The 18,467-nt window shown below is 48.6% G+C and overlaps 1 protein-coding gene across 2 annotated transcripts in view; it reads left to right on the forward strand.

Annotated features, from left to right (window-relative positions):
• ABCC4 (ATP binding cassette subfamily C member 4 (PEL blood group)) overlaps window positions 1-18,467 on the forward strand; it is a 250,147-nt gene that overhangs the window by 89,303 nt on the left and 142,377 nt on the right. For both annotated transcript variants that reach the window (XM_080798652.1, XM_080798653.1), the window contains exons 9-13: window positions 1,761-1,862; window positions 6,863-6,952; window positions 8,105-8,296; window positions 17,637-17,731; window positions 17,953-18,039. In XM_080798652.1, the coding sequence (XP_080654778.1) occupies window positions 1,761-1,862; window positions 6,863-6,952; window positions 8,105-8,296; window positions 17,637-17,731; window positions 17,953-18,039 (566 nt within the window). The remainder of the gene's footprint in view (window positions 1-1,760; window positions 1,863-6,862; window positions 6,953-8,104; window positions 8,297-17,636; window positions 17,732-17,952; window positions 18,040-18,467) is intronic.

The following is an 18,467-nucleotide window of genomic DNA, read 5'->3' on the forward strand; positions in this document are numbered from 1 at the left end:
GAGATTCCCGACGAGGGACTTGATCCCAGGACCCTGGGATCATGACCTGAGCCAAGGGCAGACGCTTAACCGACTGAGCCACCCAGGCGCTCCTGCAGACGCTTACTTTCTTATTATTTCACTCTGTGGGACCTTGGCTAAGCTGGCAACTTCCAAGCCCCTGGGCAGATAAAGGGTTCTCGGACATTGTCACTTTCCACTGGACTGAACTGAATCACGTGGCTACACACAGCTCTCTGGGAGGCTGGGAAGGAGGGTCCCTTTTACAGGCTGCCACGTGCCAGCTGAAACCTCGGGCTTTGTTTCCACAGGAGCACCAGAGCAGCCTTGAGGGCCGTTACCAGTCTCTGCCACACATTCAGTGTTTTGGGGGTAGGGGTGGCTTTGGTTGTTTATCCCGTTTTTGTGCCAATGCACTCTTCTCCTTGAATTTTGTCTAGCTTTTGCAGAACAAGGAGTTTTCCTATATGCGATTATGTTACCTTTATATAGTTAGCGGGGCTTCATTTAAAGATTTTATTTATTTATTTGACAGACAGATCGCAAGTAGGCAGAGACGCAGGCAGAGAAAGAGGAAGGGAAGCGGGCTCCCTGCTGAGCAGAGAGCCCGATGCGGGGCTCGATCCCAGGACCCTGAGATCATGACCTGAGTCGAAGGCAGAGGCTTAACCCACTGAGCCACCCAGGTGCCCGCCCTGGGCTTCATTTAATTCAGTCCGATTGCAGCCTTGAGCTGTTAACTTGTGGGGAAAAAGGAAGGGAGTGGAAGATGTGGCCGTTTCTGCTGTCCAGGGTATTTACTAAGGAGAAGAGTCGAGGGATAATGAGAAATACTTGTAAAATATTTTTTTATAAGAGATAGAAACTTGTTAGGAGCTTTTCTTTCTTTTTCTCTCTCTCTTTTTTTTAAAGAATGATGATGGGGGCAGGGCACCTGGGTGGCTCAGTTGGTTAAGCGTCTGCCTTCGGCTCAGGTCATGATCTTGGGGTCCTGGGATTGAGCCCCAAATGAGGTTCCCTGCTCAATGGGGAGTCTACCTCTTCCTCTTCCTCCCCCACTCCCTGCACATCCATACATGCTCTCTGTCTCAAATTAAAAAAATAAAAATAAAAAAGAATGATGACAAAGGATAGTTAATGACAGATGATACACGGATTGGACACGTACAGGGAGAACATGAACCTAAGTGCCCAGGGAAAGGTCACCGCAAATAAATGGGCAGAGCCCTGTTTTTCATCCAGAGTCTCTGCCGCTGGTCTCGTGTTCCCAGCCTGTCCTTTGGGGCCAACCCGATTCCTGAAGGTGGCTGGGAGGGGGTGGGGTGTGACGCTGGCCTTCATCTTTGTGTTCCCAGCCTCTGGCGTGGTGCTTGGCACATGGTGGGATTAGGTCAGTATTTATAGAATCATTTTCTCCCAACTCCCCTGTTTATTGTTGGTAACACAGAAGTAAAATAAAAATGTCCAGGTTCTAAATGTGTTCACTGTTTGGAGCTGTATTTTCTTTTCAGGGCAGATTCAGGACCCTTGTTGGGAGGGTTACGTAGATAACTTTGTGAACTCTTTATTTCTGTATATGCGTTCTATTATACAATTACCTGATGTATACAGTGTCGTGATTGCTGCCAAGCCTTCAGATACAGTTGGTGAAGGGGTAGACGGGCTGTGTAAAATGCTCCACGGCAGATTCCCAGGGAAGCAATTACTCTCGCGTATGTCTCATTCCCACAGCTCAGCCCGCCCCTTTCCTTCTTCTGCAGAACTTTCTGTTGCTTGACGAGATCTCACAGCGCACCCCTCAGCCGCCATCAGACGGTAAAACCATAGTGCACGTGCAGGACGTCACTGCCTTTTGGGATAAGGTACGTATCACCCCTCATGAGATCACAACTGCTGTAGGACGACTGGTCATGTGGATGTGAATTTTGAGATTTTTCTCCCACCGTATAAAATGTGACCGGCTGCATTTGCTTGTAAGTGTGTTAGTTATAAAAATGCTCAAAATCAGGAATAAGTTTTGCCACGGATGAAGTATAAAATCAGTTAAAGACATTTGACATGTTGTTTCCTATCTTTAATAGAACTTTCCACGTATTACCACATTTTTTCGGAACGAGTACGTGAGTTGGTGATGTTAGAATTTACAGGATTGAATGGAAGAATGATATGGTACACGTAGATTAACTAAGATACATGCTGTTATGGAGGAGAGACTTTGGGGAATCCATGTATGTTTTTTACATTGACGTCGTTGCTGTGGGGTAGGGTGATGGCTCCCCTGTGCTCAGCTTCTGGAAGGTTTGCCGCTGCTTTGGTGGCAGCCAAGGTCAGGGAGGAGGCGGCAGGTGGGCCTAGTCAATGCCGATGATTCCCAGCTTAAGGGTTCCGCTCGGTGGCAAGCTGACAGATAGTATAGGTGAGGTCATGAGGGTTTTTCTGATGCTTGGCTTTTTTATGACATTTAGGCAAATGAGAAAAACAGGAGAGATTGTGCTCACCTCCTCAGCCTTGCAGGCCCAGCGCGGCCTCCCTTGTCCACAGCTGATCTGCTTTCTTGCCTGCTTCTGTGGTCTTCTATGTGTATTCTCCCGTCAGAGTCTGGGTTCTGGGTTAGTCAGGACAGCAGAGCTCACACCATGAGAAAGGGAGTTCATTATCTAAACAGAGAAAGAACAAAGGAACAAAGAGGGCAAATGGTGGTGTGTGAGGCAACCCAGAGATGAGCAAAGACGGGAGGGATGCTGGGAGGAGGTGGCCTTGGCCAGAGGGTCACCCATCTGAAGCAGAGCTCAGGAGCCTGGCTGCCAACAGGAGTGGGGACTGTGGTGGGAGGGCCTGCTCTGTGGGCCCCACAGAGGGGACGTGGCAGGTGGGGGGGGGGCTGTGGGTGCCAGCCTCCTGTGTCTCCAAACGCAGAGGGCCACGTCACGCACTGTTGCACGTGGACGCTCACACCAGGTATTACCTCACCGGACCGTTTTTTTGTTGGTGCGGCCGATTCCCTCCTGCCAGAGAGTTTTCCTCGTGATACACCGTGAGCCCTTCTAGAAAGCACCGCTGAAGTTCCTGTCTGCGAATGCCCCTGAGTTAGAAAGCACTGAGGTTGTGACCACCTCCCATGGGAGGTGACCCATCACCAAACTGCTTCTGTGCCAAACCCTGCAGCACTCTTAAGTGAGCAGTTCTGTTCGCTTCTCTAGTACTCAAGAACGTGTTCTCGACTTTTCTTCTGCGGCTTGTCTTGTAGCAGTGGACACCCCATTCTGGTGTCTTGGCCGCTTCTGTGCAAGGGTCATGCCTCATGCTGGGAATGATGAGGGTCTGTATGATTAGGCCACAGAGGCCGGAGCCTTGGGTCAGGGAGGGCACAGACAGGCAGCAGCAGAAGGGCGTGGACGTTCCGAGCAGCTGGCCAGACAGCCGGGTGGGTAGCTGGGCAAAAATCTCACCTACGGGGGGTTCATTCATGAAACAAATGCACTTGGTTTCAGTCTGTCAGCTTTGAAGTGCATGGTCAGGTGGGAACCTCCAAGCTGCCACGGGGCTGGGGTGATTCATCTGTGTGGCTCACGGCTGCCTCTCCAGGGCCCAGCAGGTGACTGGCACCTTGAGAGGCCATTGCATAGCGGTGACAGAGCACCCCTCAACTGTCAGATGCTGCCCCCTGCTGGTCACGCTCCAGCAGCGCCTGATCCTGAAGCCCCACCCCCCCCCCCCCCAGGCAAGTGAATCCCTGTCCAGCCGCGCAAGAAACTCTGGGGTGTGGGGAGCAGGAAGCCGGTGTGGCCATGTGACTACTGGTTTGTAGTTGTAACTGGAGTCAAATGTAGCAAAATAGGAACTAGTTAGTTATGAGACATGACGAAAGGAGTGGAGAAGCTTAAAACAAATGTTTCTACGTATGGACATCCAGCTTCTTAATAGTTTTTAGAATTCTGATAAACTCTGAGGCTGGTTTTCCTTTGGCGATGGAGTGTAATTATCGTCGTTTTAGTCCGTGCCCATTTTGTAATCCGTTCAGTTCTTTCCGGAGAAGTTTTTTTCATTTTGAAAATGATCCAGACTTTTCACTTCTCCTGCTGTGCTTTTAGTCTCTCGGGCATTTTCGTAACTGCATGTAGCCACCCAGGAAGGGGGGAGGGGTCCTGAAGGTCAGGACCGGCGTGTTTGTGGGAAGGTTAGCTCCGCTGCCCAGTCTCCACTGCTTTCGCTTATCCGTGGATTGGATTCTTCCTACCCCTGTCCTGGGTGGTTGTACTTGCCGGGATTGTTCTGAAGAGCAGCTTCTGCCCTTTGTTTTTGAAGAATCCTTTTCTAGAATGCCGGAGGTGGCATTGCCTTGGTTCGGCTCTCGGTCAGTTTCCTGTGATAAGGGAGGCCATTTCCTCACCTGTGTCTGCAGAACACTAGCCCTTTACTAGTGGTCTTCCGAAAGGGCTTGGGATCCTGGTATGTGCACTAGATCCCCAGCCATGGGGCTGTGCCTAGTCAGGACCCACAGAAGGATCTCGTGGGAAGGTAGGTGGGGATCATAACAGGGCGAGCAAAGCCCACAGTCAGGATTATCCCCAAATAGTAGCTCCTTTTTAAATTTCACCTTAAGCAGTTCCTATCGATCTTCTTCTGGGTTTGGACAAACATTCTCATAGTTGGCGACTACTACCGAGGTCTGTAGTCTCAATCTGAGCTGTCCTCCTTCGTACCCTTGATCTTTTGCTTAAAAGATAGATAATTCCAAGTATTGCTTGAAAAGGAAACCTCCTTATTTCGGTTTCTACCAGGCTTTGTGAAACTCCCTTATTCAATACACCCTTCGCTCAGCAATTGATTTTCTAATATTTGTAAGTTCTCTATGGAAGTGAATCTAATTTGACCCCTTAAAGAACAGATTGAATTGTAGAACTGTAAAACTGAACTTTTTTCTTTTTTTTTTTTTAACATGGGCACTTAGAATTTTCTTAACCCAATGTCTCTTTAACTTAGATATTTTTTAAAAAAGATTTTTATTTATTTGAGAGAGAGTGAGCGAGACAGAGAGTGCATGAGCACAAAGGGAGAGGGAGAAGCAGATGCCCCGCTGAGCAGGGAGGCCGATGTGGGGCTCGATCTGAGGACCCTGACATCAAGATCTGAGCTGAAAGCAGACATTTCACTGACCGAACCACCCAGACGCCCCTTTATCTTAGAATTTATAGAACGTTCAGGAATACAACTTCTGACTAGCATGATTTTTGCTTTATCCTTTTTCCTTGTGTTGGGTTCTCTGCTGTCGTGCACACCTCCTCGTGTCCTTAGCAGGAGAAGTGCTTTGCTGTCCCTGTTTAGGACAGGTAATAAAGACATTTAGAAAACTCGGACTTGATCACTGTGGCCCACAATCCCATTCTCCTTTACACGTTGTTTTTGTTGGTGTTAAATTTGAGCTGTGATTACAACCTTGACCACCGTTGACAGGAGTCTTTTTGCCCAGAGTGACCTTATAATGTCAAGTGCCTTCTTGCTTCTGTGAGCATTACTGAGATTCCTGCCTTATCAAATGAGAACCGAGAGGTTATTGGAGCTTTCAAATTATTACCCACAAAGGGCCCCCCTGGCATGCCATGTACTTATGCTGCCACCTTGTGGGGGCTAATGGAATAGAAGATTAAAACCAAGGGTCATAATGTAAACTTTTAAAAACCGCCCATACTAAATACACATCAAAACCACCAGATACCACCTCACGCTGGTCAGAATGGCTCAAATTAATAAGTCAGGAAACAACAGATGTTGGTGAGGATGGGGGGAAAGGGGAACCTTCTCACACTGCCGTCGGGAATGCAAGCTGGTGCAGCCACTTTGGAAAACAGTGGGGGTTCCTCAAGAAGTTAAAAATAGAGCTGTCTTATGACCCAGCAATTGCACTAGTAGGTGTTTATCTAAAGGATACAAACATAGTGCTTCGAAGGGGCACGTGCACCCCAATGTTTATAGCAGCAATGTCCACAGTAGCCAAACTATGGAAAGAGCCCAGATGTCCATCTGCAGATGAATGGATAAAGAAGATGTGAGCTATATATACACATATACTTACACACACACAATGCACGCACACAATGGAATACTATTAGCCATCAAAAAGACTGAAACCTTGCCATTTGCAACAACGTAGATGGAGCTAGAAAGGGTATTATGCTAAGCAAAATAAGTCAGAGAAAGACAATTACGTGATTTCACTCATATGTGGAATTTAACAAAACAGACGAACATAGGGGAAGGGAAGAAAAAAAGATAAAAGATACAAACAGGGAAGCAAAGCATAAGACGCTCAACTACAGGAAACTGAGGGCTGCTGGAGGGGAGGTGGGTGGGGGGATGGGGCAACTGGGTGATGGGCATTAAGGAGGGCACGTGATGAGACGAGCACTGGGTGTTACATACAGCTGGTGAATCACTGATCTCTTCCTCTGACACTAATAATACACTGTATGTAAATGAAATTGAATTTAAATAAAATATTAAAATTGGGACCCCCGAATCCTCCTCTACTGAATGTTCTGTTAATTATTTTCTTTTCATGTTACCATGTACTAAGAAATTTTCATGTCGAGAGGGTGCCTTGTCATACCTACCATTTAAATTCTGTGGGTGTTGAGAACTGGGTTCATACCCAAATCTGATAAGAGAACAGGTCTTCAAAAGGCAGCTAAAGCCCAGAGAAAGAGTTGAGTGAAGAGGACTCCTGGGACACAGTATCTTCAGATAGGAAAGATAGAGATGTGGGTTATGTTCACATATCAGTGACTATGATTTTATTTTCTTCTTGAGGTGATTTGTGTTACTTTATTGAAATGAGCATCTTTTTTTAAACTTCACTCCGTAGACATCAGAAACGCCAACCCTACAAGACCTTTCCTTTACTGTGAGACCGGGGGAATTGTTAGCAGTGATCGGACCTGTGGGAGCAGGAAAGGTAAGTCATAATGCCTTGTGACAGCTCACTGCCACGCCACATCCCATATTAAATTCTTGAGGTTGGGCTTTGTGTCACACAGTTTTGAATTGGGTCTATCTAGAATGTGTTTCTCAAAAGGGGTTCCATGGAGCCTTAGCTTTGCAAGAAGGTTGCACAGCCAAATCAAGCTGGTCAGTGTGTGTTGTGTTTTTCCTGGTGCATCAAGTCATACAGTTTGGAAATGCTTGTCTGGAAGTTGGATATCTCAGTGAAGCAAATTTTTGATGTGACTGCTATTTGGGATAGCAAGAAAATGGGACTTATTTTTGTCAGAGCAGGACCTGTAGGAAACCTGGAGGTTGTAAAGGCCCTTCTGGAAAGCTTTAAACATTTCCTTAGATGACTCCCCCTCGTCATATCACTGCACAGGTGGTAATTGTGTGGCCGTGTGCATGGCGCTGTGCTGGGAGCAAAAGATACACATGTAAGAAGGCTCAGACTCATTTGCCCTCCGGAAGGAACCGGGTCCTGGGGAAAGACAGATGCGCCAAAGGATTTTTTCAGCTCAGCGTTTGGTGCATTCCCATAGCGGTAGGCACAGACATAGCACATCCGCGTGTTGTGAAAGACTTAAAGGAAGTGTGCATGCCGCACTTAGCCTTGTGCCTCCGAAACAAAAATAGGGGAAGTTAAGTGTAGAATGTGTAAATGACGGGGCAGTTATTTCAGATGGATTTTCTCTCTGCCAGCCTGACTCACTTCAGAGTTTCTGCTGCGTGGGATAGAGGGTTTACGCATAGCCTTCCAGGAACAAGTGTCTTGTCAAGTAAAGGAGGCCTGGGTGCAGGGCCCCCTCCGTGCTTACAAAGCCCATTTCGGACTTACGCAGTGCGGAGCACGCCAGCCTCCTCTTAGAATGGTCAACATTCTCAGTCCTCGAGTGACCCCTTTCATCTGGGGGAGATGCCATTGGGCAGAGCAGGCTGATGCTCACTTTTGTGGGCTTTGAAATTTTCGATTGCACCTTCCAGGGCTGTCCCGTATTGTATTGAAAGGGAAGGAGCTCTGAGGGGTCTCAAAGGCCCGGGGCCGGGGAAGGCTGGGGATGGCGGTGGCCAGCTCTGTGCTGGGTGCTGCTGCCGACAGGGACTCGTTTGCCGTCTCTTTCAGTCATCGCTGTTGAGCACCGTCCTCGGCGAGCTGCCCCGGAGCCGGGGGCTGGTCAGCGTGCATGGAAGGATCGCCTACGTTTCTCAGCAGCCCTGGGTGTTTTCGGGAACTGTGAGGAGTAACATTTTATTTGGGAAGAAATATGAAAAGGAACGATACGAGAAAGTGATAAAGGCCTGCGCTTTGAGAAAGGTAAGGAACTCTGCCGTTACCTGCTACTGGAGTGTCAAATCGTAATCGTGTTGGTGTAAACGACGGGGCTTAGTTCCTTTTTGGTGTTTGGAAGATCTCTGGACGTCATTTAATGCTTCAAGCTGGTCTTGTGGGCAAATGCCCCGTATTCCTCTGCACATGTACATTCCCGTTTTAATCCTGATGTGATGATGACGTTCACTGGGTGCTTTTTTTGGGTTGTGTGAAGTTTTATTCCCTTTAAAAAAAAAAAAAAAAGACTTTATTTATTTATTTAGAGAGTGTGAGTAAGGGGAGGGTAGAAGGAGAGGGAGAATCTCAAGCAGACCCCACACTGAGCACGGATCCTGGCGTGGGGCTTGATCCCGTGACCCTGAGATCACGCCCTGAGCCGAAATCAAGAGCCAGCCTCTTAACTGACTGAGCCACCCAGGTGCCCTGAGTTTTACTCACTTTTAACTTTTCAAAGGGACAGTTATCAAAATTTGCAAAGGCAGAGAGAGTCTGTAATGACCCCTTGCGTACCCAACCCCCAGCTTCAGCCATGCTCTGCTGGGCCAGGGCGGGGTGCGGAGGCCGGGGAGGGGGGTCTGTCCGCCCTGGCGCCCCTGCTTTCTTGCCAGCCCCACCCACACCCCGAATTCTGATGCGGAACCTAGCCCTCATCTAGTTCATCTGCACATAGTTCCTTAGTTCTCTAAAAGGTAAGAACTCCTTTGAAAAGAAACCATGTTATCATCCTTGAAAAATGGCCCCAGTTCCATAATATCATCAGCATTCTGGTCAAGTTTCCATTTCGCTAATTACCTCGCAAGGGGATCTTGTCAGCTGTTGGTTTGAATCGGACTCCACGTAAGGTCTGTGCTTTGCACTTGGTTGATCCCTCTCCTGGGTCCCTTTCGGTCCGTAGGTCTCCTCTCTGCTTGATTTTTCACGTGTGATTTATTATTTAAAGAAAAGGAAATGCTTTAAAATTTCTTTGGAATACTATGTGATTTCACAAGGGGAGAGATTGTTTGCAGAAATCACATTGTTTTGCAGAAAATGGCAAGATGAATTGTTTAATTGTGTTTGGGATTTTGGTAAAATGGATGAATGGATGCTGAAAACAAACTTATCTGATGGGAGAATATACTTTAGCAAAAAAAAAGGGGGGGAGCCCACATACTGATAAATACTGTGTGACTCCCTTTGGGTCATAAAATTCAGTGGATAATAGCGTTAAAGGGCTCACCCCAGGGTCTGTTCAATGTGGTCTGGACATCCGACTGTTCTTTTATGCTGTGTGGAAAAGGCTGGGACGGACTTTTCAAGGGAGGGCATTGAAGGCTCCAAGCCAGCCTTGTGAGGAAATAGTAATTTTGCTTGAGCAGTGGCTTGAACATCCTAGATTTTATCAGATGAGTAGCATTTTATGATGTGGACAAAACCTAATTGCTTGTTTAATGGGCTTCTGTTTCCTTCCCCTGGGTCATTGTTAATGAGAGATGGTGTGTCTTCAGGAACGACATCGAGTTAGCAGCGACGGGCTGGGTTTTTGTCAAAATGGCAAATGCTGCAAAGGAAGAGAGAGCGAGCAAATGTAAAACGATAGTAATAATTGCCATGTTTTCCGAGTCCGTGTGCCGATCATTTTTCTGCCTGTCCCCCCTGCACGCGCATACACGTGCACACACAGATGTATGAGTTTTTGGTCTTTTACCGGGGCCTTTGATGGCACCATCCTCATTTTGTAGTTGCTGAAACTGAGGCTTGGACAGATGAAACAAGCCACCTAAACCTTCACAGCTCAGGTTCGGTTTTGGCCTGCCCCTAGATTTCGTGCTTTTCCACGGGGCCACGATGCCTCCCAACTGAGCAAGTGCGTAAGGAAGAGCTTTTAGCATTGGGTAATGGAGGTGGAGACCAGTGTGGCACTGGTGAGAAGCGAGATGCCAGAGACCGAGGCGGGTAGGCGACGGCAGGCCACCAGGAGTCCCGCTTTAGGACGGCGTTGTGCGAGCAGAAACGCGGGAGGGATTCGGCAGGTACAGTCCAGAGCTGGGTGGCACAGTCCATTAAGCGTCTGCCTTCAGCTCAGGTCATGATCTCAGGGTCCTGGGATCGAGCCCCGTGTCGGGCTCCCTCCTCAGTGGGGAGCCTGCTTCTCCCTGTCCTCCCCACTGGTGCTCGCGCGCTCTCTCTCTCGCTATCTCTGTCCCTCTGTCTCGCTCTCAAATAAATAAATAAATAAAATCTTAAAAAAAAAAAAAAAAAAACCAACCCAGAGCTTGTTTCGAGGACCTTCAGTTCGAGCCTTGAACAGGCATTCACACAGAGTAGCAGCAATTATTCTAAACACGGGGAGAAGTCCTGAGGCAGACCACATTATCAACTAATTGTGGAGTTCGGGTGTTGTACCATGAGCAGGGAGGGGTCTTGTCAACGCAGGGGCTGCCGGGAGTGAGTGGCCAAAGAGGCCAGCGTGTGGTTCCCGTACCTGTGTGTCGTCCACTTGGGAAGGGGTCCAACCCTAATTGGGTACCAGTAGCTGAGGTTTTCCCTCTGCCTTTCCCGTTTGTAAGTCATCGGGGAACCCTGCGTCATGGCCCTTTGAATGTGGGTGGCTGTGTGTGTCCAGGAGGAGGATTTTTTATTAAAGAGTTTATTTATAGGAGAGAGAACACTAGAGGGGGAGGGCCAGAGGGAGAAGCAGACTCCCTGTTGAGCAGGGAGCTCCACGCGGGACTCGATCCTGGGACTCCAGTATCATGACCTGAGCCGAAGGCAGTTGCTTAACCAACTGAGCCACCCAGGCGCCCCAGGAGGAAGAATTTCTGAGTAAATGGTAAGTGCTGACAGTCTATACGGCCAGTAACATTCAGACAGATACACATGCCCCCAAATCATGAAGAGCATTTTCACATAAAACAGAAAGCTAAACCTTTTGCCATGATTTGCCTCCCAACACTGAGCCAGTTGCAAATGATATGTTTGACATTGACCCCTAACATGACAAGACAGATTATATTCGATTGCCCAAGAGGCTAGGGGGGCATTCCTGAAAAGAGGGGAATTAAATTTATTTGTAGTCTGAATAGATGTCACTTTTAAAATAATGAATAGATTATATGTATGTGATTTTTTTTTTTTAAAGATTTTATTGATTTGAGAGCTAGAGGGAAAGAGAGACAGCATGAGCAGGAGGGGGGGCAGAGGGAGAAGCAGGCTCCCCACTGAGCAGGGAGCCCAGCACGGGGCTCAGTTCCAGGACCCTGGGACCATGACCTGAGCCAAAGGCAGATGCGCAACTGACTGTGCCACCCAGGCGTCCTTGTGTGTGTGTGTGTGTGTGTGTGTGTGTGTGTGTGTGTGTTTTTAATGTTAAAAAAAGGGTAATTGAAGGAGGTGGAATGTGGCATACGTAATAAACAACACTCAGGCATTTTCTCTTGACCTTCATCAAGTTCAACTCTCAATGCTCAGAACACTTGGGCCAGTGCCGGGCTGTTTCTTTGCATGACCTTGCATTTCTGGTGATAGCTCAGCCCTTTCTGTTCTCCCAGATTTGAACGTCTCTGCAGAAAAGCAGATGTTGGGATGGGTAGCTGCCGTTCAGGGTTTTCTGCAGGGACTGATGCTTTTGCCAAAACCATGCAGGACAACTGGACCCGTGTGTGGGCCGTGTTCTGGGGCACCGTGGATGGGCACACACACTGGTGGGAAGGGGTTCTTACAGGGCAGGTTTGTGTTCAGCTGCTGCATGGCATGGGGACGTGGAGTCTGGGCCTCTTGTGCTCCCTCCCTCCCTCGGCAGAAAAGGAGGCCCAGGGCGTAGATGTCATTGAGAGTGGAGTCCTGTCCCTGGCATTGTCACTGTGGACACGTCCTGTTACCTGCCTGTGTCTTTGCTGCCTACTGCAAATGCGGACATTGGGTGAGAAGATTTCCAAGAGGTTTTGCCGCCGTCCTGAAATGCCCCCTGTGACTCTGTGTAAGGTTGGTAAAGGCTTTAAGAATCCAGAATACCACCTGCTGAGTTAGGAGATCCTTTGCTCATCTCCTCTTGGAATTCATGTGTCAGTGCGTGGACACGAGATGGCCAAAGAGGATATGGGCTTTCCGGAATGATGTTGTAGATACACAGACTGCATACATAGTAGAAAAGCTCTGACCTTTGGATATCTTGGGCATTAACTTGGAGTGTCTCTTTCCTTTCTGATTAAGTGGGGGAGGTATGGGACTATTGCCAAGACTGTGGGCAGTACCTGTAAAATGTAGACATGCCAGGGTTTTGATAAATGGTGGCTATTATATTATAGCCCTTTTCTCTAAATTCCTATATAACATAAGGATTTCTCCTTACAGCCTCCCCCAAATCCTGGAAGGAAAATAAAACAAAAAAGGGCAACATTTCCAGGTTGCATATATTACTAATAAGTAGGTGTATGACACCATAACGTCAGTCATTGAGCAGAAAACGTTTCTGAGATAAAATGGGAAGATAGGAAGTAATCACATTCAGCAACATCGAGTTGGGCTGATGACCTACTCAAAGTGATGGTGTAGTGAGTTATAGAGCATAATTTAGAGACCAGCTGGTTGAATGTCAAGGCCCTGGAGGCAGACAGCTGTGGGCTGCACCTCAGTCTCTCTGCTTACCAGCTGTGCGACTTGGGTTCGTTGAACCTTACAAAGCTTCAGTTTCTTCCGCTGGGAATGGAGATGATCATCCCGATGAGGTGTTTCTTAGGATGAAAGGCGATAATGATCCTACAGCACCCGATTTCTAGGGACATCACAAGCATTCTGTACATGTTAGACTCACGTGGAAGAGATACTAGCTCTTAATTTTAAGAGTAGCCAATTTTGGGTAGAATCACATCCATAAAATGTGACACGTTAGAAAGAAGGCGTTTGAGTCTAGGCTTTCCCTTATTTGAGTTGATACTTGTCTTGGTGCTCTAACATAGTTCATTACCTAAGTCCCCAGTAAAAATATTGTTCTAACATAAGCGATGGATCTTGTGACATTTGCATATTCTCTTTTGCCACTTGAAGACATTTTAGCATTTTTAGGCAATACATATTTGAAGGTATAGCATTGATAAATTCAGGTTTAATGTTTTCCCACATAGATCATTTGAGTTTATAAGCCCCTCTCGGGTGCTCGCAGGCTTATGGTTTCTTTTCATATTTGCTACATTTCTGCCAACTTGGACATTTTCTTTTCCGATAACCTTGACGATTGTAGAATAATTATGGTTTTATCTTCAGTTTTTTCTCTCTCAATTGGGAGAACCGTTACTCACCTATGACCTACTAGGAGATCAGTGAGTACAAAAGGGGTATATGAGGCTCAACAAAGTACGGAGAATAAGTTTATTGATCTTCTGTGTGTGCAGAAGTAGAGGTCATCACGTCCTCACTAATTTTGATATTTTAAATTCATTTTTAATTTTAAATACACTTTTAAATGTACTTTTCAGCAACCACTTGAGGCAGCATGATAAGGAAGGAAGAATCAAAGGCTACACATTGAGAGATTCTTGGTTCAGAGTCCCCGTCCCATGTTAACAGCTGACGGCCCTTAGACCATTATGTAACCTGGGCTTAGTTTCCTCACCTGTGAAGTGGGCTAATACTTTACCGCTTGTAAAGAGTTGGGATCATCGTTACTGGGTGTCCAGGTGTGCCAGGCTTTGTGCCTAAGTCTTACCATCAAGGAGCTGGGGAGAGAAACTGTGCCCACGTGTACAGATGATGAGGCAGAAATAAAGTGGGCCCTTCATGAGAATTACCACGTCATGGGAATCTAGTGAAAGAGGGATGACTTCTGATCTGGGAAGTTCAGGGATGGTTGCGTGGAAGAGAGTATTTGAGCTGCCTCTGGAAGGACGGGTGAGGTTCTGACAGGCCATGATAAGAAGGCCAGTCATGGAAGAAAAGGTATGATCAGGGCCTAGAATTCCCGCTGTTTGACTCTGGGATCCAGCCTTCCTTGGCACCCAGGCCTCGCAACGGACTATCATAAACCATCAACATTTGTTCAGTGGTATTTCTCCTGAAGTCTCCACCATCACCAGACCTCGGTAGGTTTCTGGCTTGGTGACATCAGAGCAGCAAAGCCATTTCTTGGCTTTTCCTCTGGTCGCTTTTAGTGAAAACCATTAGAGACAACATAGTTGGTTAAATGTCACTGAGATGTAACTAACGTTAGAACACCTTCTGCTCACTGGGGAGACTGGAAATAGATGCCCAAACTCAGGCTCTTCCCTTTTACCAAACTAGGCACCTGTGGTTGGGAAATCAGCCTGGCTCTGATTTTTATCTTATACTCTTCGAAATGTTTTTTCTCTCTGAGGCTTGTCCATAAATAGTTTGCAGAGTCAGCATCACACTCCCAAGTCCTACTCCTGGGCTCAGAGAATCCATTCCTTATTCCCTGACTGTGCTACACGCCAGGTGCATTTAAAGGGCCTCCTGCAGAGAATGGCCAAGATTGCTTTGGTGCAACCTGGTGCTATTTTACGAAGGACAACAAAGCAACAGGAAATCAAGGCTTAAAAACGAAGAACACGGGGCGCCTGGGTGGCTCAGTGGGTTAAAGCCTCTGCCTTCAGCTCGGGTCATGATCCCAGGGTCCTGGGATTGAGCCCTGCATTGGGCTCTCTGCTCAGCGGGGAGCCTGCTTCCCCCTCTCTCTGCCTACTTGTGATCTCTGTCAAATAAATAAATAAATAAATAAAATCTTTAAAAAAAAAAAAACAACAAAAAATCAAACGAAGAACACTTTCCCTGGACTGTCAGCCGTGAATTGAGGCCAAGTAAACCGTGTGGGGGTGGGTGGGTGGGGGAAGGTGGGGAGCCTACTTCAGGATGGCCCGCCGTTCTGCACGGAAACCAAAAGCAAGAGATGGTGTTGACGTCTGAGCTCAGCAAAGAAGTAACGTGAAGTCATGAGTTTTCACAATTGAGCAATTGCTGTCTTTGGTTTATTGGCATCCAGGGAGGCTCCGAGCGCACAGGGAGTTCTGTGTGCTTTTGTGGGCTCTCAGGGTGGGCGAGGTTGGGGATTCCGCACTCTCTTCCCCATCCCCTTATAGGGGGTGTGCTTTGCGTGTTGTGATTCACACTGAACGAGGTCCCATGGTTGGTTTGATCAGAAAACATGTATCTGTCACTAATAGGTTACAGTGGATATGTGTTCTTTTCCTATGTAGAGAAGGTGTTTGTCCATGTGTCTGATTGTCACGGCAGCCTGGAGCATGGCCAGTCTTGTCTCCACATTTTGTCAAAGAGGAAAAAGAGGTCAGAGGAGTTGCTTATCATGGACATTCCAAAGTGCTTTCTCCCCGGATTGGCCAAAGTGGAGGCCAAGCGGTGGGGCTTCCGTGTAGAAAGGTGTCGCTGTGTGTTCTCGGGCGACACTTGAGAGGTGTGGTCTGTAACCAACACCCTCCCCCAAACTCTGCTCGTCTCTGCCAGGAGCGTGAGAGCTTTGGGTAGAACCTGTAGATTCCCACCTCTTCACGTCCAAGCTCGTTCTCTGTGGCTTTGAGTTTCACCCGCCTTGCGTGGAACGAGCGTCTCCTTAGTTTACTGATTGGATCAGTGTCCCTCGAACATGCTATGACTTCCCTTCTGTTTTCCCTGCCAGACTGTCCTTTCTGCTCTTGTTTCTTGAATGATTCTCATCTGTCGCTCTGTCACCGTGCCTTCAGTGTGAAGACAAGTGTCAGGTGTTCACCTTTCTGTGAGGGCGAGAGGCGGAGGCCGAGATCAGCACACTGGCTGGTTGAGACACACTTGTTCTTTGAGAAACTGAGTCCCGGGGCTTCCCAGGCCACGGGTGGCTGCCAGCTGTCACCAGCAGCCCCGGCACTGACGTCCAGATGCGCACATCTGGCCACAGCCTGACGTCCCCAGTGGGGATCTCGGCTGGCCTCCACTGCCTCCCCCAGCTCCGTAAACTGTGGGGCTGTTCATCCCCTTTCTCACGTGGAGGACAGGGCGTCATTCCTGTGCCACCGCCACAACCCGCGCCCAGTCATCAGCAGGTCTCACCAGCTCTGCTTTGAATTTTCTCGGAAACGTGCCCGCTGCTCTCCACGTCTACTGCGCCCGCTCTGGTTTCCAGCCACTGTCTTGTCTCACCTCCAGTAATGCAGGCCCGTCCTCATGTGTGCCCGGCTTCACCCTTTGCCCCCTCCCATCTGTGTTCCACGAAGAAGCAAGAGGGATTCCTGAAAAACCGAGACCAGGTCAGGTGTTCCTCCCCACGGCCCCGCTCCATTTCACTGGGCGTGAAACCTGTGGCCCCGCCTTCTTATCTCTGCCCTGGCTCTCCCCATTTTTTAGAAAAAAATTTTATTTATTTATTTGATAGAGACACAGCGAGGGAGGGAACACAAGCAGGGGGAGTGGGAGAGGGAGAAGCAGGCTTCCTGGGGAGCAGGGAGCCCGATGCACGGCTTGATCCCAGGACCCTGGGATCATGACCCGAATCGAAGGCAGACGTTCAACCCTCTGAGCCACCCAGGGGCCTGGCTCTCCCCTTTCTTTTTTTTTTTTAAAGATTTATTTATTTACCTGGCAGAGGGATAGAGAGCTCACGTAGGCAGAGAGGCAGGCAGAGGGAGAGGGAGAAGCAGACTTTCCGCTGAGCAGGGAGCCCGATGTGGGGCTTGTTCCCAGGACCCTGAGCCAAAGGTAGCCGCTTAACCGACTGAGCCACCCAGGTGCCCCTCCCCATTCTTTACTCACCCTCTTCCGCTTGGTGGCCTCCCTGATCGTTCTTGCACCCACTGGGCACGTGTCTGCCCTGCGCCCTTGGCTCTTGCTGGCTCCTGCACGTGGCACGCCTTCTGGGTCCGCACAGGCGCCCTTGTGTGTTTGTGAAAGCCCCTCGGCTCAGATCCCTTCCTGACCCCCATGTAGGACTTTTTCCCTGTCCCTCTGTCCCCCAAGTGGGCTTATTTTTTCTTCTTAGTACTTAGGACTTGCACTCATGCTAAGTGTTCACATTGTCAGTCTCCCTCCATGGAAACTCAACGGATTTTGTCTTCTTACTACCAAATTCATCGTGCCCAGAACAATGCCAGACATGTAGTCAGTGTTCAGCAAACATCAGTTAAGATGGTGAAATGCACGAACAGCGTGGGAAAAGCTGCAAAACGGAAGCAAAAAGCCCTGAGTTTTTTCTGGAAAGGTTCAAGGTTACCATTTAGTCACTTCGAAGTGGACCTTTTGCTGCTGATCACATACATGTATGCAGCCCAGTGCTGAACATCTCGGATGGCAGGAGAACACATTGTAAATCTTTTTTTTTTTTTTTTTTTCCCCTTCTGTCTCCATGCAGGATTTGCAGCTTTTGGAGGACGGAGATTTAACTGTGATAGGTGATCGGGGAGCCACGCTGAGCGGGGGTCAGAAGGCCCGGGTGAACCTTGCCAGGTACCCACAGTTTTGTTGCACGTGTTCTGTGTGGTGTTCCCGGGGTGGCTGACCTGAGACCACCTGCTGCGGGGGTGGGGGGAGGGGACGGGGCTCGCCTCAGTATTTCATGGGCTCTTGGAGTGAACATGCCCCAGGTTGTTGAAGGCCACCATGACTGGGAGATGGGATCCCGGGAGCCTGGAGCGTTCTTCCATCCCGTGTCCTCTTCTGTTTTCTAGAGCAGTGTACCAGGACGCGGATATCTACCTCCTGGACGATCCTCTCAGTGCAGTGGACGCAGAAGTTAGCCGGCACTTGTTCGAACTGTGAGTTGGTCCGTGTTTGTCCTTGCTGCTTTCGAACCATCCCGTAGAGTTTGGTCAAGAGGGCTTAGGGAAGCCGGGCTGCTTTGAAGACTCACTTGTTCTGCTGTGGTGTCCCTTCTTCTTCCTTCCTTCCACGGAAGATCCATTTCAGAGAAATCTTTAGAGAAAAAAAGGAAAGCCCAGATTGCGCTTGCTGCATGTGACAAGAGTGGAGGACGGGCCTTACGGGGTGAAGAAGTGGGGGCACCTGAGTGGCTCAGTGGGTTAAGCCCCTGCCTTCAGCTCAGGTCATGATCCCAGGGTCCTGGGATGGAGCCCCACATCGGGCTCTCTGCTCAGCAGGGAGCCTGCTTCCTCCTCTCTCTGCCTGCTTCTCTGCCTACTTGTGATCTCCGTTTGTCAAATAAATAGGATCTTCAAAAAAAAAA

This window comes from Martes martes, assembly GCF_963455335.1.
Source record: "Martes martes genome assembly, chromosome: 3".
Taxonomy (NCBI): Eukaryota; Metazoa; Chordata; class Mammalia; order Carnivora; family Mustelidae; genus Martes; species Martes martes.